Source organism: Rattus norvegicus, chromosome X, assembly GCF_036323735.1.
Source record: "Rattus norvegicus strain BN/NHsdMcwi chromosome X, GRCr8, whole genome shotgun sequence".
Taxonomy (NCBI): domain Eukaryota; kingdom Metazoa; phylum Chordata; class Mammalia; order Rodentia; family Muridae; genus Rattus; species Rattus norvegicus.
Genome location: NC_086039.1, coordinates 66260717 through 66284628, shown reverse-complemented (window position 1 = coordinate 66284628; position 23912 = coordinate 66260717). Strand labels below are relative to the sequence as shown.

The 23912-nt window shown below is 37.3% G+C and overlaps 1 protein-coding gene across 4 annotated transcripts in view; it reads left to right on the top strand.

Annotated features, from left to right (window-relative positions):
• The first annotated feature begins 3954 nt into the window (after positions 1–3954).
• Positions 3955–23912, top strand: part of Eda2r (ectodysplasin A2 receptor) — a 55118-nt gene continuing 35160 nt past the window's right edge. The window contains exons 1-3 of one of the 4 annotated variants that reach the window (NM_001401114.1): positions 4009–4088; positions 9826–9921; positions 18394–18498. In NM_001401114.1, coding sequence (NP_001388043.1) covers positions 18409–18498 — 90 coding nt within the window. In that variant the 5' untranslated portion in view covers positions 4009–4088; positions 9826–9921; positions 18394–18408. Of the gene's footprint in view, positions 4089–9825; positions 9922–18393; positions 18499–23912 lie in introns of all 4 variants that reach the window. The other 3 variants (XM_063279875.1, XM_039100197.2, XM_063279876.1) reach the window with 3 other exon arrangements.

Sequence of the window (23912 nt, the reverse complement as noted above, 5' to 3'; positions counted from 1 at the left end):
TAGAAGCTATCCTGGCTTCTTAGAAAATTCAGTAGGGCTAATACTCCTAAGTGGCATGAGGATTATCTGAAAGTTGGCATTAAAAGAGCCCTAAATCTCTGTGTGTGGTCCAAGAAGAGCCTATTATTTGCAGCCATATACATGCATCTGGGAGGCTGGACCTATCTATCCTCCAGTTAGATACATAAGGCAGGGTCTAATAATAGCACATAATCAGTAAAACTAGGATTATACTTTTTGTTCTCATGAAATAACTTCCAGGATTTGGGAAGCCCAAAGATTTGAAGTGACCCAAATTAGTTTCCATTGCCCATGGGTCTCAAATAGATTCCATATACAGAAAAATAGTTGAGAGCTTTACTTTGACTCAATGTCACATTGTACCTAGGGTACTTGGAGCTAGTGCTGAAGAAAAGCTGATTCATTGGAGTCCAAAATGCAGGAGCAACTCCATTAGCTTATATCAGGGTATTTTTGGTAATTCTATCTAAAAATATTTGAATGGCGAACTAAAGGAAGTGATGGAGTCATAATAATGACTGGGGATATGATGATGGCTGTGGAAGAAATGTTTTCACTGAAAAACCACATAGCCAAAGAAGACCAGTGCTTAAAATACCAAGTATTAGGAGAAATAAACCAAAGATACTAAAATGGTTGAGCATATTCATAAAATGGAATAGTAAATTAGATCAAAGATATATGGCAGATGGTGGTAGTCAAACCGGAGTAGAGTAGATTATAAACTATTATAAATCACAATTAATACATTTGGCTTTTAGGGTTGGGGATTTAGCTCAGTGGTAGAGCGCTTGCCTAGGAAGCGCAAGGCCCTTCGTTCGGTCCCCAGCTCCGGAAAAAAAAAAAGAACCAAAAAAAAAATACATTTGGCTTTTTACTGTGAAGAAAGCCACCAAAGAATGGTTGGCTTTAGTAACGTTTTAAAGGGGCCAATCTGGCTGCTATGCTAAGAAATGACTAGAGTAGGGGAATTACAAAAGGAAGGAGAACAGATGGCTACCGTTGAAGTAAAGGTTCTGAGTTAAGAACTTATTTAGAATGAATTTTAAAGGCAGAAAGTGCTAGTGAATTATATATGTGGTTATTAAAAATTAAAGGCAGAGATTACTCTGTTATTTGTGATCTCATTACTTGTTAGAATAAATATATTAATCGATAAAATGTGTTAAAGAATGCTTGTCAAGTTCTCAGTGAAGATCAACAATTATTTTATTATTAGACAAATTATGGAAGGAGGAATAGTTGCTTAGACACATTTTCCAAATAATATGTCAATAACTTAAGGACTCTGAAGGTTTGGGATTTTTTAATTAATTAATTAATTAATTAATTAATTAATTAATTAATTTTTACACTCCAGATTTTATTCCCTGCCTGGTCCACCCCCCCACCAGAGTTCCACATCCCATACCTTCTCCCCTCCATCCACACCCCCCATGTCTCTACAAGGATGTATCCACCCCACCTTACCTCTAAACTTTCTGGGGCCTCCAGTCTCTTGAGGGTTAGGTGCATCTTCTCTAACTGAACCCAGACCTAGGAGTCCTCTGCTGTCTATGTTTTGGAGGCCTCATCTCAGCTGGTGTATGCTGTCTGGTTGGTGATCCAGTGTCTAAGGGATCTTAGGGGTCCAGGTTACTTGAGACTGCTGATCCTCCCACAGGGTTGCCCTCCTAGGACCTCAGCTTCCTCCAGCTTTTCCCTAATTCAACCACAGGGGTCAGCAGCTTCAGTTCACTGGTTGTTTTGTTTGTTTGTTTGTTTTTTCAACTTTTCTCTCAGGTTTCTTCCAGACATCATCATGGAGACTAGGATTCACTTTGACTGTAAAAGCGACTGAAAGACGATTGCTAGTGACAAAATAGCACAAACTACACAACTGATTGTTTTAATTTAAATCTGAAATATCTCCCAAGGGCCCATTTGTCCACAGCTTGGACAATAGCCCATGGTGCTGCTAAAGCTTTTAAGCAGTCAGGTCTAGTGGGAGATATATTGGTAAGTGGGGCTTTATCTTTAAAGAAGATACTGAGACCTGTATCATTTGAAAGGTTTCTCTTTAGAATTCTGGCCATCATGTAAATGGCTTTGTGCCACTGGCATGATAAACTAAATTACCAGAGACCAAAAATCAACAGGGGAAAACAGCCATGGACTGAAACCTCCAATACTGTGAGCCCCAACAAGCCTGTCTTTTTCACAAGTTGTTCATTGCTGTAATAGAATCTGGATTACAAAGATGAGCAGCTAGTGTTGCTTCTGTCCACCATCTAGACCATTGTTATTAAATGCATTGTCTGAGACTCAAATGTAACTATACCAAATGGGATGCTACTAGAAAAACCAGTCTCAGCCTTACATTGGTGATACTAAGTTTGAATCTGTGCGTTATCAGAAACCCTATGTGACGGTATGCATTCCCTGGTCTGTGAGAAGCACCACTTTAAAACTTCAAAAGCAACAAGGCTAAGGACCTGTGAAATTTTCAAATACAGAAAGCAAGACTGAGAGACATTATGTGAATTTACATATGAATTTGGCTTGGTCAAGTCTCCTAATCCTCAAACCGGCATTTTTTTTTTTTTTTTACTACAATGGAGTCTGAAAACTCAGCTAGCGCAGGTATTCTCATTTGTACAGGATGGATGAAAATCAGAGAGGCCCTGTTTTAGAAAAAGTTGCCCTCTCTGGGAGAAGAGGCAGATTCTTCCTCTATTAGTCATCCCTCCTCCCTACTCAGGACAAAATTAGCTATGTAGGTTAGAAAACTTCATTTTATCCTGAAATGACGTCAGTTGGCTCCACAGTATATGTGTGTATGTACGTATGTATGTATGTATGCATGTATATATGTATATATGTGTATGTATGCATGTATGTATACATGTATATATGTATATACGTGTATATGTATACATGTACATATTATATGTATATATTAGTATACATGTATGTATTTATATTCAAAATACACTTGTATATCACTAAATTCTAGTCAATATTCTAATCCAATTCTGCTCTTTTCCTCTAAGGATTTCAGACTTTAAGACTTGATTCTGAATCCCTGTTGATGCACTGGTCAGGTCAGGTGAGGTTTCTTAGTTTTTTTCAAGGCACATTGTTTGGTTCTCTCCTCTACACCTTGACCAAGCTTCCATTTCTTCCTATCTATAATGTATTCCAGGACATCCCCTACTTCTGTCTGTGAAATCTGTGAAATCAGACTCTGAGAAAGTGTCATTGTTGGAAAAGCATATATATATATATTATATATATATATTATATATATATATACACTAGCTGCTAGAAATAAAATATATATATAATTTATTTATATATATAATTAATTTACTATTATATATATACTTGTGTGTGTGTGTGTGTGTGTGAGTGTGTGTGTGTGTGTGTGTACCATATCAGTATGTGCAGTGAGAGACCCAGAGACCCAACAGGGGTGAAAGGATGGCTTAAATTCAAAGTGAAGTAGAGGATTCAGTTTTTCTTCATTTTTAGTGGTCTTTCCTAAGCTTCATATTTTCTGTTAAAAATCTTAATCTTCTGAAGTTATTAATATAAAAATGCAAAGCCAGAGCCAGGAAGTGGCTTTTCCTCGTGTCTGAGAATCCTTACTTCTTCAACATTTGATTTTCCCTGTAACCTCACGCCAGCTAAACGATGCACAGAACTTTAAAAACTGAGCTGCATTTACCTTGCTGCCTCCTCCCTTCCTCCCCACAGATTAGGCTAGATCTAACTCTGGGCCCTTCCCTCCCTAGGCCTAGCTTCAGTTCCTGGAGCTTTAGTAACTCTTGCCAGACTTGTGACTTGGCCATTGTTTACCAGCCAGACTCTCACAGTCCTTTCAGGGGCGGAGTTAATTTGCATAACCACTCCTATACATATAAAATGATCCAATAGCTGCCCTGCATTCCCTACAGGGGAGAGAAGGGGGATAGGCATAACATGAAAGAAATAGAGGATGGATTTGATCTGTTGTTGCCACACGTGGAAGTGAAATGACTCCAGCAGAACACTGGTTGCAACGGATTCCACCTATTGTGAGAACGGTATGCCATCTGGGGACTGAGGGGAGGCTGCTGGGCAGGGTGTCTGTTCTGTACTCGAATGCGTTTGTTCAGGGAATCCCATTGTAATATCCATCCATTGATCTTGACAGAGTTAAGTGTGGGAACATCCTTCCTGTGGTAAATCACTTGGAACCTGTGGCACCTAGGGACGGAAATAGAGGACCAGAGGACTATATCAGATGTCCTTGTAAGAGTGCTACAAAGTCAGCATGACTCGGGGGAAGAAGGCATTCTGTGACTATCAGTCATTCTATCTGTTTGTGCCCTGACGGCACTTTCCGAGATGTCAGAAACTTAGGCTGTTATCCCTACAGCTTTGAGAAGTCAGTTCCTGTCTGTGCAGGTTCGAACTGGGGCCAGATGGCCGCTGGGAATATGCCCGGACTTGTCCAACAGCCCTGTGCATCTGGGATCTAGAGATAAGGAAGACAAGAAGCCTGGGAGTTAGCTCTTGGAGAGGAGGAGGGAACGGATTGGACACGCAGAGCATCCTGTGGAAAGCTGAACTACTAGCCCACCCACGTGGTGCCTGGGCAAGTCCGGGCCTGTGTAAAAAGCAATTTGGCACTGTGTATGGGGGCTTTCAATCCAGCCTCGTCACCAGTGCGACTGAGTTTCATTTGATCACTTGCTGCTGGAAGCCGAGCCCAGGACAGTGATATTTTGATCCGGCCTCACCCCAAACACTGGCCAAGGCCCAGACAGCTGCAAGAACTGGCAGGGTGAAAGGAGAAAGGGACCTGCCAGAGACTAGGCTGGGAAAACAGGCTGTAAGATCTCATTTTGACAGGTTTTGGCAGCGCTAGCCAACTTCGTGTAGGGCAATAAGAGGTAGTAAATTGTGGAACTCTCAATCCAGGTAACGTTCCTGTCCCACTTGACCCACCCTACCTTTCATCCAACATAAGATACATACTGAATATTTGCCCTCTATCACCAAGTTTGAGGTACTAAGCCATCCAAGATATAGAGGCTGTTAACCCTGGGACCTTAACAGACTCATCCTGAGGATAGGAAAACAACCAATATGGCACAAGATGAGCTTTAAACATGCAAGCAAAATGCTCTGAAATTTTCAAGTAAGGATCATTTCAACTAGAGCTAGAGAAAGACAGGGGGGGGGGTCTGTTTCTTTTTGTTTGTTTGCTTGTTTGTATGTTTTTAATAGCTTTTGAGTGTTTGATTTTTCACCAGAGGCACTGAGGGAGACTTGTCTCAGGTTTCTTTGGGACCTGATAGAGTCCAATGTAGGTAAGGCTGGACCAAATGATATGTTCTATATTAGTTGAGAAGGATTTTAATTTCCAATCTCCCTGCTTCTAGCTCCTAAATGCTGTAAGTATAGGTGTGTGTTTATTCTGCCAAGCTGACTGTGGTTCAATCCTAACACCTTTACTTGTTAGACAGCAAAAGTATTTGTATTCTGATCTCATTCCACCGCATACTGACTGTGTGACCTTGGAGTAAAGGAATATTTCTCCCTCTCTGAGCTTCATTTTACTACAGGCAACAGTTGAGTTAATAATAGTACCAACATCATCGAGTTATTATGAGGATAAAATGAAATAATCCATGTAAACTACATGCACACCCTTAGCACAGTGCAAAATAAGTATTCAATAAATGTTAGCCGTTATTATTTAAGATAGATTTATGTAGCACAGATAGGATTTCAACAGGTGGAAAAAGGAGAGAAGGCATTTTAAGTAGAGAAAACATGAGTAACAGTCTGGCAGCAAGGAACTCAGAGCACAGAAAGGAACAATAGTTGAGTTGGGTGTTTTAGTATCGTTAGGGAAAAGTACAAGTTAGATTGATGGGCAACTACACAAGACTGGATGCTTGAGGTTCTGTTTATTAGGACAGATGATTGTAGAGCCACTGTGGTTTCTTTTTTCCCTATTTATTTATTTATTCACTTTATACCCCAGTTGCTGCAGAATTGAAGAAAAAGTCAGATCTATGCTTCGAGTAAATGTGAATAAGCTGGCCTTGAATAGGAAAACACAAAAGTGGACAAATGAAAAGTACACAAAGCCCTAGACCTCATGTGGTGGCTATGAGAACAGAAAGGAGGCAATATAATGTATTATTGATCAAGTCATACCAACTTTGACTGTTCAGAAATTTGAACTTGATGAATTACATGGGATTTAAAAAGGGAAGGATGGAAGGTCTCTCTTAGGGTTAGGTCTCTCGGGGTTTGAAAGAATACATATTTTCATCCCATCTCTATGAGTAGAATTAGAGACAGATGCTTTTAAATCCTGGGTTGATTTACCTGCTGTTTGGAATCCTGTCCTCAACATTTTCTTGATGCATTAGTACTCACTGGTCGTATATACCAAAGAATATATACAACCATATATATATATATATCTCACAAGTAAGCATGATTTAAAAATTAAAATTTCCCTAAACTTCTGTTTTCCTGGAAAATGGGAAATACTTCCCACTTATTGGAAGGATTAAAAATGATCTCTGCAAAAGACATAGCCCAATACTTGATGAATAGCAGGCTTCTGTGAGTCATATGTTTCCTTTAACAACAATTGAGTTCACCTTTAAGAGTTCATCTCATCTCTGACTGAACATTTCTAGAGGAAAAACCTGCATTGTTCTCTGAAAGAACCCATCATCTGTGTGCGGGGGAAATCCTGAACTGTTGGAAGTTCTTTCTTTTGTTCGGCTGCATTTATTATGCCTCTGACTTGTAGTCAGATGTTCTAGTAGTGTTCGCTGGGGATACTTACACCAACCTGTTTCTCTTTTCTAAAAGTTCAGAGATCTGAAGATAATTGACTAAATTTTCCTCATATTCTGTTCCCTGGTAAAGCAGCTGGGTTTCTTTCATTTCTCGTCTGGCATGATATTAAATAAATGTGAATCTGAAGTTTTGAATTATACAAAAGTTGAGTGCTAACAACTTCAGAGAGATAGCAATAACTGTCTAAAAACAAGATGGGGGGGTTGTAACAAGTTTCTTTATAATGCATTATTTCCTTCAATTCTTTAATTTCATCATTTCTTCATAGAGAGTACTCAGAGAAAATGAAACCTGCTCGAGATTGTTTGGTCTGTATGTGTCTGAGACATAACTACAAGCCACATTTTTTTTTCTAATTCACTTTTTTCTTCATTTTCTACAGCTGTTTGTACATAAAATAATGGCTAGGTAGGTTAATTCTGACACTAGAGAGGAAGATAATCATTCAATTGCCCTGTACCAGTTATTTTGTATTTGAAATCTTTCAGTAAGGGAAACCAGGGAGAAAAAGGCCCTAGACCCAAGAAAAAAACAAATAGTAAGTCAGTGTAGAAACCTCAGGCAGGCCATATAGCCTTCCTTTATTTAGTTGGCTGCCTGATTTATTCCCTGCAGTGAAACCTTATTCAGAGCTGAAGCTTGTGAAGCAGAAGCAAGTTTTCTCCGCTTCCTTTAGAAGATGGGCTCCACCCATATACTCTCCCCTAAGGTGCTTAATGGGAAGAGTACTGGCCACTTTCATCATTCTTTAAACTAGCAGGACCATTATTATTAGATAAATATGAGAGATATAAGGATGGCTCTAGTCTGCCTTAGATTAGAATTAACTATATTTTTCAGTGTTTCTCTAGGTTGGTTCTCTTATAGATGATAAGCCTTCTTCATTCCACTGTGGCCTTTTCTCTTTTGACTAAGTCCTAACAGAATGCCTAGCTTCGAAAATTAATTATCAACTGAGTAGTTAGTGACTAGCCATCCACCCTGGAGGATCTAATGCTACTCTTTATAAGTATCCCTAAGAGACATCAACCCACGCTGAAAAAGTGAAGTGGTTTCCATGTAATATATGATGGAATCAAACAGTAAAATGTCATTATTTCCAGGAGGTTGTTAGTCACTATTGTGACTAAGCCAGAAAGAGTGGGCCGTACTACTTCCCTTTCATGAACTACCTTTCCCTGAACCAGTCTATCCTTTGGAATTTTTCCGGTTGAGGGATTACTGAGCCAATACTCTGTTGTGAGAGTAAGAGGAAAAGAGAAGCTGGCTCCTCGGTAACATAGCCTGCTTTTTGGTGTGTATGGGAAAGAGACGAAGCACTGAGCCCTGAGCAACTTAGATTCCACTCTAAACTATATAACTTTGAGGAAATGCTTTTGTTCTCATAGTTCCAGTTTTCGGACTTGAATGCTAGGGGTTGAGATTATCTTGATATACCCTTGTAGAATTTCATGCCTTTACCAATTATTTTTAACTTATATTTTATCCAGTTGTGGAAAAAGGAGAAAAAGAAACATAATGAAAACACATTGTGAATACCGAGTTGCCTATTATTAAGGAGGTCAAATAGAGATGGTAATTTCCTCTAAACAATAAAAAGATGACCTTTTTTGTGTGGGATTTTCAAAATCTGAAATTATTGCTGAAAATTATTTCACAGAGCATAATTATATGAAATCACGGGTTTGTTTTTACCAGATATTTTTTTAATGCCAACTCTTTCAAGCCCTATATTTTGTCTTCTTCATGGACATTTTTCACATTTTCTTTTCTTCTAGGTATTTATTTAGTTAGCATACAAAACAATGGGTTTCACTGTGACATTTTTATAAGTGTATATCAATCTTTCTTATTTATGTTCACCTCAAATTACGCTTCCCTGTTTCTTGGGCATGGCTTTAAAAGGGGGTGGAACTACTTTAGCAATGGAGCATTATTTTCTACAAATAGGTCTCAATCTCTGGGCTGATTTTTCTCAGTCTTATTTTATAGTTTTGCCATTCATTGTGTTACAGGTGCCTACTGGCTTGTCCCACTGTTTCTGTAGGATATTTTATTCCCTGGCTCTGTGATGGAGAGATGGCATGTTTGATTGTTGTTAGGTAAAAGGACCGATAGATTCGAGGTGGTCCAGTTCTTCTAGAGTGCTTGGTAACCTGAACAGAGTAGAAACAATATGATGCAAGACCAAACAATGGTAAGGGAAATCAGAAATTAGAGGATACTTCCTGAGTCACCTACATAAAGAAATAATATCATAATTTTGATTGTTTTCTTGGACACTCCACCAGTTTCCTTGATTAGCTAATGAATCTCTACTTTGAGCACTCTATGGGCAGATAACTAATTATTGCTCATGGCACAATTTCATGCTGTCTTATGGTAGTCAATGCACAAACCAGTGACTCATTTAGGGTTCTGTAACAATAGAGCTAATCAGAGGCTTTAAATATTGGCTCAAAATTGACGTGGTCTGTGGCTTTTCTCCACGACCTTTGCTCTTCTGTTTGGGATGGGACACTAACAACAGTCATAGCAGTTCTTCACATGGGAAGCACAATCTGGAGTTTCCAGAGCACTTTCACACATATTGTCTCATTTTTCCCTTGAACATAATCCAAAGTATTCTCTGCCTTCCCTTTTACTTGGGATGACTATTTCAGCAGAAATCAAGAGTATTTTCCCCTTAAAGTCAGCCTGGAGTTGACTGGTCTTAATTTCATTAATGCTTGCATAAATCATACATCTATCTGGTTTTGTAGATTTTGGCCTTTTCTTCTGGTCAATTTACAGTTTTCTAAGTTGTATTTGTCTTTTTGAGCAATTTGTGTCTTTTTATGTGGTAACTGTGTGTGCAGGCACACAATCCGAAATTTAACCCATATTATTACTTTTTGCCTTTGGATAAGTAGATGTGACCCCATTCAAATATTAATTCTATCTCTACAGTGACAACTGCCTTGAAAAAGAACAGATATTTCTGCCTACCTCAGATGGACCATCACCTCTTGCTGTGTGCACTGGAATAAAAGACAAAGTAAACCAGTGAGTCTTTAACTAAATACAACTCCGTTTTATTTCCTGAAGTTGATATCATTGATAGAGAAAATTCTACACCCACTAAGAGAATATAAAAAGAAGCCAATGAAAAACTATAATAGGCAACCATGTTCTCTCAATTATTTTTATTCTAGGCATATATTTTAACAAATTTGAGCATAAAAAGACAATTTACTTTATAAATATGTGTTCCAAGGGTCAAACCCATTCATCAGCCTTTCATGACAAATCCATTGCCTTCTCACTGAGCTATTTTGCTAAATGAAATTATACATTTACACAAACCAAAATTAAAACAACATATCCTAGCCCTTTTTCCCATGCTTGTATCAAAACATTATTACTATATCAATATTATCACTTATTCTAAAGATTTTTTACCATTTGCTGCAACTATAAATACTTATTTAGTGCCTACTGTATAACAAGGCACTGTTTCAAATATTTTAGATGGTGTAGTAAACATAATAGGTATAATGATCTCATAGTGATTCTACTTTAATCGGAGAAAAATAGGACAAATGTTAATAAGAAAACCATAACATATAAGAAAGGTCACAAGTACTATGGAGAATAATGAAATGAGAAGGGATAGAATGATTAGGGAAATTCCAATTTAAAATAGTGGCCAGAAAACTCTATAAGAAGATGGTATGATAATAAATAACTGAAGAAATAGAGAAGTAATCAACTGTATGTGTTCAGGAGAAGATTGCTGGCTTGAGAAGGTATGGTGGCCTTCTATCGAAAATATCCCTGCTTAATTTGAAGAATAGAAATGAGAACACTATAACTGCAGTGAATGGAGTGAGAGGAAGAACAGTGGAGCCTGTGGCTAGAGATAACAGAGGAAGATTAGGTAGCCAGATTACATAAAATACCATGAGCCATTAGAAGGACTTCAGATATCTTGTGAATAAAAGGGAAAGCCAATGAGAGTTGAAAAGGATGTAATCTAATATGTTTTAAAGGATCCATTCTTCTATTTTCTGCTTTTTCACCTCTCATTCTGTTATAAAGAAGAAAATATGGGAAGATTACCTCTGATTATGGAACAATAAGAATTCCCTTTTGCTGACTGTGACTTATATTCAAGCAACACAGAAAGCTAAAGAAACTCTTGCATCCACACTGTTATTTAGAATAGCTGGACTTGGGAATTAATGGGTAAACTGTATAAATTCCAGACGCCCAGGTCAGACTTTGACTAATTATATCAGAAATTCAGTCGTGGTACCCAGGTATCAATATATTTTGGAGCTTCCAAAATATAACTAAGAATAAAGACCACTGGTCTGAAGTGTTTAACATAATCATCCTTTTCATGATGATTGTGTAGCCTGAGTCAGCAGTGAGTATGACTGATGCTTTTGGCAGAGCTATATTTTGGACCATATTCACTATAAGTAAAATAAATAAAATTTTACAAAGAGTGAGCTAGAAAGATGGTATGAAAATATGGAAATAGAAAATTGACAAGAGAATGCTGTGCTAGAAGTGGATCGGACCAGACCAGAAAAAGAGAAAACAGAGAGACAGTATCTAAGTGTTTGGAGCAACATCTGAACTGCAGGCTAAACATCTGGAATTGAGAAGGGCATGATACCGATTAGAAAGCTGGATTTTCAAGGAAAGACTTATTCTCAAGGCCCAGCTGAGCAACTGCTTTGATTGTGACAACCCTGTGCTCATGGATGGTGATTGAGCATGCTGGAGAGGAATGGGTAGGGCATGGGCCAGCTGCTATCTTCATCACCCTTTTTTAATCTCAGGACTTCTGTACTGCCCAGGCAAAGCAAATAGCCTAAAGTCCTGAGTTCTTAATTTAGACTTGTCATCCTGCAAGTTCTACCCATCCTAGATAGAGAGACCATGCTTCATGCCACAGGCATTTCTGCAAGTTGAGAAGAGCAGCAGCCACAAAGGGTGGCCAGAAGCAGCTGCATACCCAGCAGCGTGAGTGACTTACATCCAGCAGAAACTTAGCCAACATCATTTATTCAGGGAACAGTGAGCTAATGGTGAGATTATTATTAATGCCTACGTCATTCCTTTTCTCCTTCCTGTCTGCTTGTATTGACTTTCTTCTACATTATTTTCTGGGGAATTAAGACAATGGGAACAGGTTCAGATATTATGCAGATGACAGAGATAGGACAAGTAAAGAAGCATTTTTCATTTTTGTAGTTATTGCTCCAGCCTTATTGTATAAATATGTGTATGTGCATATACTTAATAAAATATTAATGGAACACTATAACATTAAGTACACACATGTGTTCATACACATCAATTACGAAGTTTGGCTTTAAGGTAGAATGAAGTCAATCAGTTGGATCATGGCTATTTACAGCAGCCTTAAATATTATTTTAATTTTGGGGCTAACTTTGGCAATATTCACTAGGAAAATGTGGGATATTTCAAGTATTAAAAAATGAAGATCATTGTTCTCCAAAAAACTGAAACAATTCATATAACATAAAGTTTACCATTTCAAGTATACAATGTCATGCTATCTAATATGTTCACAAACTTCTACCATGTAATTCCAGGTCATTTTCATTGTGCACTGATTGGTCATTGTCTCTTCCTCCCAGCCTATGACAAATAATAAATATGCCTTTTGTCTCTGTGGATTATCTATTTTGGACATTTCATATAAATAAAATCACATTATTGGCCTTTCCTGTCTTGCGACTTCTGTTAGTCATAATAAAGATTGATTATACATTATAGCATACATTATGTATTTCATTCCTTTTTCTAGATAAATATTATATTTCACAGACACACTAAGTTCTATTTGTCATCTTTGTTTACGAGTTGATGGACATTTGATTTTTTTTAACTTCCTGTTATTATGAGTAAGCTTCTAGAAACATTTATGTATAAGGTTTTGTGTGAACATGTGTTTTCACCTCTTGGCATATATATTTAGGAATCTATATTTAGGAATAATTGCTATATCATATGATAACACAGTGCTTTACTTTTTGAAGAAATGTTTAATCATTTTCGATAAATGTTGCAGTATTTTAGACATTCAACAAAACTATATGAAATCCTAGTTGTTTACATTTTCCATGACAGTTGTTTATTCATATTTAAGAAAAATATATTGTTACAGGGAATAATGAAATATTTAATTGTGGTTTTAGTTTGCATTCCTACTGAACACACGTTCATGTGTTTATTGGTCACTTGTACTCCTTTCAGAAATGTTTAATTAAAATCTGAGAGAAGAAGGGCAGAATTTCCCTTCTTAGTTCTCTCCTTCACCCTTTAACCATTAGTCAAATTTTACCCATGAATATTATCTGTCCCACAAGTTTGGGAGTCAGTGGCTGTACAGAATTTCAGATCCCAGATCCCATCTCCTATGACACAGAATTCCATTTAAGTTTAGTGGGAAGGTATAGAAACTCTGGGTATGTGGGTATTCATGCCAGAGGGAATCTATTGTGTTACATATGAAATATTCATTTTAGTCAAATACACATATTGTTACTTTCCAGAAGATAATGAAATGAAATGTGGCTTTAAAAGCCCTTTCTCCAGGCCATTTTTCAGTTCCATTTATCCATCTGGCTAAAGGTAGAGTAGGTGGTTCTGAGAGATGAGAGCATCAGAGATTAGTTTTGTGGGTTTTGAGATATCCCCGATGGGGTCAATAGTTTGATTTGGGCTTGAATATCACATCCTGATACTCGTTCCTCCACTTAAATTTTACATATCAAAGAGATGAGCTGGTCTGAGACAGTGAGGTCAGGGGTTAGAGAGCCAAAGGAAGAAAATTATCTAAAGATTCTGGCTAGGAGTAAAAAACCTCCACGTTTGGACTGAGGTTCTAGGCAAACTGGAATCCACTGATGAATCCTTTGGTGTTAGCTAGATGGTTATATCTCACTAACTGTCAGCTATATTCATCTAATTTATGAGGTCAGTATCTAGAGTATATTCACGTGAAAACATTCAAGCATATCAAGGCAGAGAAAGGACCATGTACATTGTTTTACATTTGCAGGACTTCTTACTTGGCTCTATATTTGGTGACTGATAAAGTGAGAATGTTTGGTATATACTTTCCCACAGTTGTCAGACTGGCAGAAATAAGGCCTTCAAACTGAGGATTTCCTCTTGGATGCCCCTTGAAGTTCTATGTACTCTGTGGAGTTCTGTGTACTCAGACAAAAGAGGAACTTCCTGGCAGTAAGGTTTGTTCGCAAGTGAGTCTGAGATTTTAAAGTCAGCCACCACTGGGGCCCAACCACAATCATCCAAAACAACCACAATAATCTAAAAGTTATAGGAATTTCTGAGAAATAGCATCTGTCCCATAGAGAGGAAAGTAGCCCGGGCCTCAGGAGAAGGCATGCTGGGCACTGGTACCATTTCAGGTGTTAAGAGGCTGTGGTGGAAGGTAGTATCAGGGACACTGTTGGTGGACAGGATGGAGATGCCACTGGAAGCTGAGACTAGAAGGTTACTCACTGCAGGACATAATACTTTCACTAAAAGTCATGGGCATTCCTGGAGTACCAGGTTTTCCTAATGGCATTGTGTGGGACTCCCTTGCAAATCATATTCTCTGGCTAGAAGAGAGATGCTCTCTGAAAGGGTAGGAATCTGTTGAGAGCAGTAGCCCCCACTATACTCAAGAAGTGACATAATGCACTATGATTCCCATTTTTTACTCATATTTTACCCACGTGATTTAGCAGATAATAATAATAATAATAATAATAATAATAATAATAATAATAATAATAATAGCAGCACCAACAACAAGAATAATAGAACTTCAGTTTCTTCTGACTCTGAAAATAGTTATGGATGCTTGTTGGTCTGTGGTCTGTGTTGGGGTGTGCACTCTTTTTCCAGAAGGCAAGCATATCTAAAACTGACAGCAACTTCTCATACTCTAAAGGTGCTTGGTTAACAAACTACCAGGGTCTCAGTTCCTTAGCTCCCTGCTCCATGTTGACCAAAGTGCAATTGTACTTTGGGACTCTGGATCACTCAGATCTGAGAAGAGATTCTTTCTTTGTCTCATAATCCCACTTTGAGACAAAAAAAAAAGTTTTGAATTTTTAAGTACTAAGTTTAAGTATAACTTATCTTCCCACTATAATCTAAGATAAAAAAGTGTATTCATATTGTTTGATGAAAGCAATTTTAAATTATACATTTTAACATCTCTTATGAGAAAACTTATATAAAATAGACACAAAAATGTTATGTCCTATATTTGGAGTTAAATTTGTGATATTAAATGACAGGGAAAACATGACAGAAACGAGAATGGCAATAACCTATGGGAAGGGGTCATATTTACTGGGAAAGGAATGGAGTAGGCAATATAAAGGTTCTACATCTTTACCTGGAAAATGTTTCCTGTCACAAACCCCAGACTTTGTGCACTGCGTCTGGACTCTTTTCAATGTCAATCTGTTTTCGTTGCCTACACTTTTCTTCCTTTGTTGCTGCTCAAGGCGAAGGTAGGATTTTTGAGTGTGGCCTGTACAGTACAGTGGAAAGGATTGTGACCTTTGACAGAAGCAGAAAGAAGCTCACCTAGCCTCTGTCGTGCTCCAGGAGAGGAGATAAGAGATGCCTGACAAGCTCTTTCATCTCCCCTCTTTCCACTAATGTAATGATATAAAAAGAACATAGTCCCAGGTTGTGGATCAGCCGGAGTTAGGTTGTGACGATGGGAGTGATTAATCTGTGGGAAATGATCTGATGCTCAGTAATGTCTCTAATATCATCCCCAATTAATTTGTATTTTTTTCTTTCCATTTCCATTTAAGAAACAATTTTCCTTGCAAAATTTCTAAACCTTGTCTACTTAATTCTATGTAGAAATATCCCAAGAAGACATGTTCGACAAATACCAAACCAAGGGTCAGTTGAGCCAAGATGATTTAGACATTGCACACATTGAGGGAAAACTGTTTCTCAGCTTCAGGTTATTGGGAGGAGCAGTTTTTGAGGAGGTGTGAGCTCTGGAGACACCTGTTTCTTGGCATGATGTCCAGGCTCCTGATACAGTGGGCCACTCAAGTATTTTATGTGTTTTTCTCTTTCCTTTCCTGCAAATCCTAGGAATAACAAATGTGAATTCCCTTGAATTATTCACACTCCTGAAAAGTCTCTTGTAAATTGGGGACAAATCTACCAAGTACCATGTAGTAACACGTGCTCTTGTAGTAGATACTTTAACCCTATACTGCTATATCTATCTCTTTCTAAGCTACTGTGGAAAGTACCTGTTGTTAAAGTACCAAATGTATGGCTGAAAGGAATGATGCTATGAAAAGGAAAACATTTCTGAAAGCTAGTAAATGGCAGGGTTGTGATTCAGACGCAAGTATACTTGACATGGGATTATGATGCATTGTCTGGAAGGCAAAATTGGAAAGTAAAACAATCTTAAGTTTCCTAGCTAGACATATATGTAGGCAAGGAAAGTAAGCATGCTCAGAATATAACAAACAGCAAGCGCTGTTGGATTACCATTTGGAACTAACTTGGTGTAGAGCATCAACCATTCTTCACTATAAAATCCACATGTTTGGTTGTGAATTGCTAACTTTTCCAAAAGTACATCTTCTATAATACTTTGTAGAAAGACAAAGTCAGCAACAGAGATGTATTCTTTCTGTACTTTTACCAGAAATTAACATCTGCTGTAGGGTATTGCTATTCACAGGGTATAAGGCCTCATATGAGTGATGACATTTATTGCTTATTAGGCATTTTTAGCTGTATACCCAGGATTCTTCAAAACAGTCCAGAGTACATGTTTTCTTTTGTTAATAAAAGTTTTCTTAAACTCCAATTCAAATTCAACTTAATTTATGTTTTGGGTAACTGTTTTGATTTAAAAAAAAAAAAAGGAGAGACAAAGAGACTCCATGTTATTTACTGTGTCCTGGTATGTGTATTTGGTAGGAAACCTACCTAGAAAACCATTTCAAACCAAGATTAAAGAGGACATTAAGTTTCATGCAATTTAATGCCTGTTGGGTGAATTGGAGTTTGGAAACCAAACTGAAAATAGGGCCTCACGCATGCTTCACAGGCAGCAGCTTCCACAAAATTCCAGGTGCTTATGTTAAGAATTTATCTCTAAAGGACTTCTGCTTTGTAGAACCTATCGATGTTTTCCTGTTTTCTGGGAAAGAAAACTATACAGGAAATATTTTATTTAGATAATCTATGTGGGGTTTGCTGCCATAATACTGGATTCCCTTATCAGTGAAGGTTGAGACGACTAATGTTTTTCCCTCAATGACAAGATGGAGAGCAAAGAGGGGAAGCTTGTCTTCTGAGGGTGACAATTTGACAACAGAGGAGAAAGTGTGTCCATTTTGTTCAAATGTGGACTTCATAGGCCACCTTCTATTGAGTGAAGAAATAGGGGACAGTTATGAGAAAAGTTATACTTCAGAAAAATGCAGCCAGGACATCTTCTGATTTCTACTGGTGACCTTGGCAGAGATGATTTGGGGTCACATACCTCTCTTATAATTAGAAATATACATCAAGGACTTTCACTGGGTGGAGAATCCACCTGAAATAAAGTCTTGTATAAGATTAGGAATGACAAATTGTCCCACCAGGTATAATGTATATATTCCTTGAGCCTTTGTTCCATAGCTATCTTTTTAATTTGTATAGTTCTTCGAAATCTTCATGATGACTTGAAGAAACACAGCACAAATGGTCCTCTTAAGCTATCTAGTGTAGGTTAGGGCCACACTGTAAAATTTCCTCAGTTTAAGTAACTGTAGCCATTAGTAATCCATACAAGACTGTAAGTTGAAATGGAATGACCCAGCTCAAGTAATCAGTTACTTAGGCAAAGAAAAATCATGTTTCAAATTTTTCATTCACAAACAAGGATTATATTTTTCATATTGCTTGAGTCAGAAAATATTGAAAATACTGACAAATTCATTAAGTGTAAAGGTGATTTTTAAGAGCTTTTCGGGTTGGGGATTTAGTTCAGTGGTAGAGAGCTTGCCTAGCAAGTGCAAGACCCTGGGTTCGGTCTCTCCAGCTCCAAAAAAAAAAAAAAAGAGCTTTTCACATATTTGTAGCCAGTAGGAAGAAACCAATGGTTTATCTAATTTATTTGTTAATTTTTGCCAGTAAAGCTCCTGATATAACCACAAGCTGAAAATGTGTTTGTCCCTTTGCCTTAGTTCACTTACCTGTAAAATGAAATGAACAGTAATTTGTGACATCTTTTTGGATAAGAATGCTTTGCCTTATAGAAAGCATTTAGAGAGTTCTGGGCATATTGTCAGTACTCTAAAGTTTTAGCTACTTTAGGTTGGCCTCCTTGGTCATTTTCAGAAGAAGACACAGAAGCCACATGTCAGGGAAGTCACTACTTTAAATGTTTCTTTAAGATCACTAGTAATTATTTTTATTTTTTGTACCCACAGTTTTTTTTTTTTTTCATGATGGATTGTCAAGAAAATGAGTACCGGGACCAATGGGGGCGCTGTGTCACCTGCCAACAATGTGGCCCTGGACAGGAGCTCTCTAAGGTAAAAGCTTTTGATCAGTATTTATATTTTTAAATCTCAGGAACCTGGAAGTGTGTGTGCATTTGTGTGTGTGTGTGTGTGTGTGTGTGTGTGTGTGTGTGTGTGTTTGTGTGTGTGTGTGCATCTGTCTGTCGATCTGTGTGCTTGTGTGTGTGTGTGTGTGTGTGTGTGTATGTGTGTTGTGAAAGGAATAAAGAACGTTTAAAAAGATAAAAGATCTGAGAAAGGGCAATATTAGCAATACAGTGAATCACAGCTATGACTAGTTCAGTTCAGCAGATATAATGAGATGCAAATAGTATGAAACAATAGTCATTGTTCCCAAGAACTGAGGCAAGTAGACTCAGAGGCAGGGAAGAGTTTAACAAGATACTAGGGCACCTGATGAAGAGATATTTCAATGCAGATCTCTAGACTTCTTATGTTAAAGAAATCTGTTAAGCAAAGCAAGGTATGTTTAATTTGATTAAAAATGATGGGAAGGATGTAAGAAAAAAAGAATGCTTCTACACTATGGTAAGAATGAAGCCGTGTTGTAAAATTGCCTGGAAGTTACTCAAGAAAAGAAGAATAGGCATTTAAGGGAAGTTGGCAGATTAGAGATCTTATGATGCAATTCAGTGAAAGAAAACAGGATAGTACAGGATAATCTCTATTCTTGCAAGAGACAGTAGCTGTAAATGGACTTATTAAGCCAAGTGAGATCTCTGTGGGGATGCAGACAAGAGTGGCTGTGAACTGGTGCCTAGCTGCACAAATTGGCTCTGGTGAGGTAATTGGAAACCACGGGGAGGCACTTTACAGCACACACACTCAGCAGCACTGCAGTAACAGTTAGCTCATAACCAAGGACTGGATAGCAATTGGAGATGAAACCTTGGAACTAAAGCTTCGTTCTCACAGCAGGGCTCTGGTTGAGGTTAAGTGAGACTTGCAGGACAAAGCCTACACCTTCTTTCCCTTCCTCATACACCAGCAAGGTGGCACAGCCTGAGGAAAGACTTGCCACAAAACCTGGGTGGGTCCAGGGGCTGAAATATGATAGTGCAATTCACACCCTCTTTATCCCAAGTTTGTGGCTATACTCTATGGGAACCCACAGCAAGGGATCCCACCCTGGCTTCTCCAGCACAGTGATGCCAAACTACACAGAGTATCAAGATGGGAATTGAGAACTACACTGCTCGTCTCAGTGCAGCTGTGCCAAGTACTCAATCCAAAGTGTTATGATCTAATCTCTATGGGACAATACATACACAAAATCAGGCTTTACAGCTTTCTACTGGAATAAGAAACAAATTGCATCTCCCCCATTAGTGCAATTTGCCAGAGGAAACTTTTGAAGGGAGAAGAAAGAATTCAAAACCCATTCCAAGATGAAAGAAATATTAACGGACATGACTTTTCTTTTTTATTATACTTTGTCCTTTTTGCTACTGTCAATGTTTTTTGATAATTTTTATGTTTTCTTTTCATTTTTCAATCTTAATTCTTGAAAAAATATTCTGAAAGTGTCTTGCTTTAGGTCATATATTGCTTAGTTTCCATGACTGTTTTGCTTTTTTTCTAACCCATTACACTATTATATATTCTGTATTCTTTTTCCTACATTCAACCCATGTACTTTCTTACTAATTTCCACTTCCTTTTTTATTTTGTCTTCCCTGTCCCTCTTCTTTCTTTTATGAACTCTAGCCCTCCAGAACTTTAAAAACGGTTAAACTATTAGACACTAATACTTTCCCAACTCTTTCCTCCCAATATTTTTTCGCATCTCAATTTTCTTCCAATAGATCTAACATTAATTCCTATGCTTATCACAATCTGCTTGCTTGTAATCTTGATGATGCTCCACTATATATCATGTTATTCTTGTTTATTAAACTTCCAATAGTTATTAGAGTAAAAAGGATCACTGTAAATTGGCTAGAAGGACATTTTTATAGGCCTTCTATCCAGCAATTGTGGTTGATTCTACAGCTGATATTCAAATATTTGGTTGTACCAGGCTCCCTTAGTACATGACTAGGGGTTTAAATTCTAAACTATACATATAAATTCTATCACATGAATACTGAAAGTATTTTAACAAGAAAATATCTGATAAACACAACCAATAAAATAACCCAGATGCAAAAATCTCAATAGAATAGAACAAGAAAGATGACAAATCAAGGAAGAATGATGTTCTGTCCATGGAAACTATAGTACTGGTCCACAGTGAGAGTGCATTAGATAAAGTCTCAGAAAGCTGCAGTTGTTTAATGAAAGGGGAGAGAAATAAAATCCTGAAAGAACTCAAGAAGAGTAAACAGGTGAATGTAACAAGAAAGTTAATTTAGCATATAAAAACTGGGGTTCAATGAAGAAATAGAAATATGGAAAAAATTAAATGAAAAATTTTGGTTATGTAAAAGTCAGCACAGAAACTCAATTGAAAGCCTGAATGATACAATGGATCATGTGGAAGAAAGAATTCTAGAGACAGAAGCAGAAACACTAAAGACATCAACAAGGATAAAATAACGAGTTAATTTAACTAAAACATAGAATTCTATGGGTACCATTGAAAGACTGATTTTGTCCCACAGCACAACTCCTGTACCTAAGACTCAGAGAACACCATAGACCATTGGGAGAGTGTCAGAAAATTTGTAAGTGCCAGAGGACCAGGAAGTCTGCTGTGAGATTGTGGCTTTTGGAAAAGACAGTGAAGTTACAACCACAACACCTCAGTGATATGGCTGCCTAGACACAACTTGAATAGTGACAATATAAATAATGTATGAAGCCAGGAAGGAGAAATATCATAGGGCCCCACTCTAAGATTAAGAACTACAATCAATTTAGAAATTGCTGAAAAAAAGAGAATTTGACTTACTGAAGGATGAGCCCCTTAATTGGTTATCCAATACCAAGTGGTCAACCCTGAAATCATAAACATAAAAACAATGCTAAATGGACTCAGGAAGTTGTCTTTATTTAAAAAAAAAACTTTCAAAATCTAGACTAACAGAATGGCTATCCAGGCTCAGGAAGCATGTCAGTCAAGATGGGAAAGATCTGAAAATAGATCTTTCTTAAGTACCAAACATGATAGATAGATAGATAGATAGATAGATAGATAGATAGATAGATAGATAGATAGATAGATAGATAGATAGATGGATGGATGGATGGATGGATGGATGGATGGATGGATAGATAGATAGATAGATAGATAGATAGATAGATAGATAGATAGATAGATGGATGGATGGATGGATAGATAGATAGATAGATAGATAGATAGATAGATAGATAGATAGATAGATAGATAATAGATAGAGATAACACTTAAGGAAAAAACACCAAGTTGTATTAACCGCAAATCTATTAGAATTCTAACAGATTTTTGAAGAGATACCTTAAAAGTCTGAAGAGTATGCAATGCTGTATTTAAAGAGCTGATGAAAGGCAGTAATTAGGAAATCAGTTACTATTGCATAAACTGATGGATGACCTTTAAAAATGTGGTTAAATGCAAGGTTTTATTGTAGATATAACGGAGAGTACAGCTCGAGGTACCTGGAACCATCCAAAGCAGGGAAAGAAAGTGGTGGACTTAACATAGCCAGCAGACTGAAGTTGGTGATGAGAAAAGTGGCTGGAGAAGCAAGAGAGGAGACAAAGAAAGTATGGGTAAAGGGAGAACAAGACTAAGGAAAAGAGAGAGAGAGCGAGAAGGAGAGAGAGAGAGAGAGAGAGAGAGAGAGAGAGAGAGAGAGAGAGAGAGAGAGAGAGAGAGAGAGAGAGAGGGATGATTATGAGGAAAACTGAGAAAGCAGAAGGAGGATTAGGGTAAAGAACGGGATGTATAGAGCTAGGATACGAGTATGGACTCTGAAATGTAACAGGTACTTGTGATAGTGAAGGAGCCTCTAGGCCCTCATGCTATTTAGCAGGTTAATAGGCACCACAGATAGCCTTTTGTCTCTTCTGACAGTGATCAGGAAAATGGTTGCCTTGGTAGAGGGGAACCAGCTTCATAAGTTCCCACAGAATACTGGCTTTGGTATAATCACCAAAAATTTTCCCTGACAAGTAAATCCAGAATAGTTATATTGAGGACATGGCTCTATTGATAAAATATTTGCTTCAATGCAGGAGAAGCAAAGTTTAGACTCTTAGCACCCATGCAAAAAAAAAAAAAAAGCAATATTCACACATGGCAGCATGCACCTGAAGAGAACCTCAAAGCGTCATTTAGTTGCCAGTTTGTCTAGTTGAATCTTTGAGCTCCAGATTCAGTGAGAGGTTTTGCCTCAAAAAATTAGTTGAAGCTACTGTGGAAGGTGCATGATTTGTATGTGTTTCTGCATACATGTGTGCACACACAATGAGAAATTACAAATAAATCACTTATTGATACACCTTAGGGCTTTGAAAAAGTAAGAAAATGGAAAACCCCAAACAAGTAATTAATGAAACAAAGAGTTAGTTTTATAAAAAGATAAAATCAAAAGTCCTTTTACAAAAACTATTCAAGAGAAACAGAGAGAAAACCCAAATTATCGAAATTAAAAATGAAAAGCCAAATTTTCAGAAAATCCCAACTGCATTCAAAAAAGCTTTCAAAACATCCACCACGACATCTAAAAGAAATGAATAAATCACTAAACACATGAAATATTAAAATTAAACCAAGGTGGGTTAAACAACTTAAACAGTCCTAAACTGAGCAACTGAGCAATGTGATTGGAGGTATAATAATAATAACAACAATAACAGTAATAATAATAACAATAATCTTACAACTAAAAGATTTATTAAAATATTTCATAAAGCAAAAAGGTAAAGAACCTAAAGAAAAATGCAAACAGATAATTATAGATTAGTTTGCCTGATGAACATAGATATAGAATTTTTCAGTAGCACACGTGTCTTAGTTACTTTTCTATTGCTATGATAAAACACCATAACCGAGACAACTTATAGAAGAAAGCATTTAATTGTGCTTATTATTTCAGAGGCTTAGCGCCCATGTTGATGAGACAAAAGCACGGTGAGTGCAGCAGCTAAGAGCTCACATCTTAAAATCCCAATAGAAAAGAAAAGAGCTCTGGGGATACTGAGAAAAAGGGGTTGGGTGCCCCCAAGTTCATCCCAATGACATACCTCCTATAACAAAAGCACACCTTTTAATTCTTTCCAAACAGTTTCACCAAGGTGCGGATCAAGTATTTAAGTATGTTAGCTGATGGAGGCCATTCTTATTCAATTTGCCATAGAATGCAAAGAGAACTTATAAACTTAATTCAATTCACAGCAAAAAGTACATTCATGGACAAATTTTTTTTACTACAGAGATGTAGAAATGTCCCAACATATTTGAATCAACAAACATAATTTATGTCATATGTAGACATAAAGAT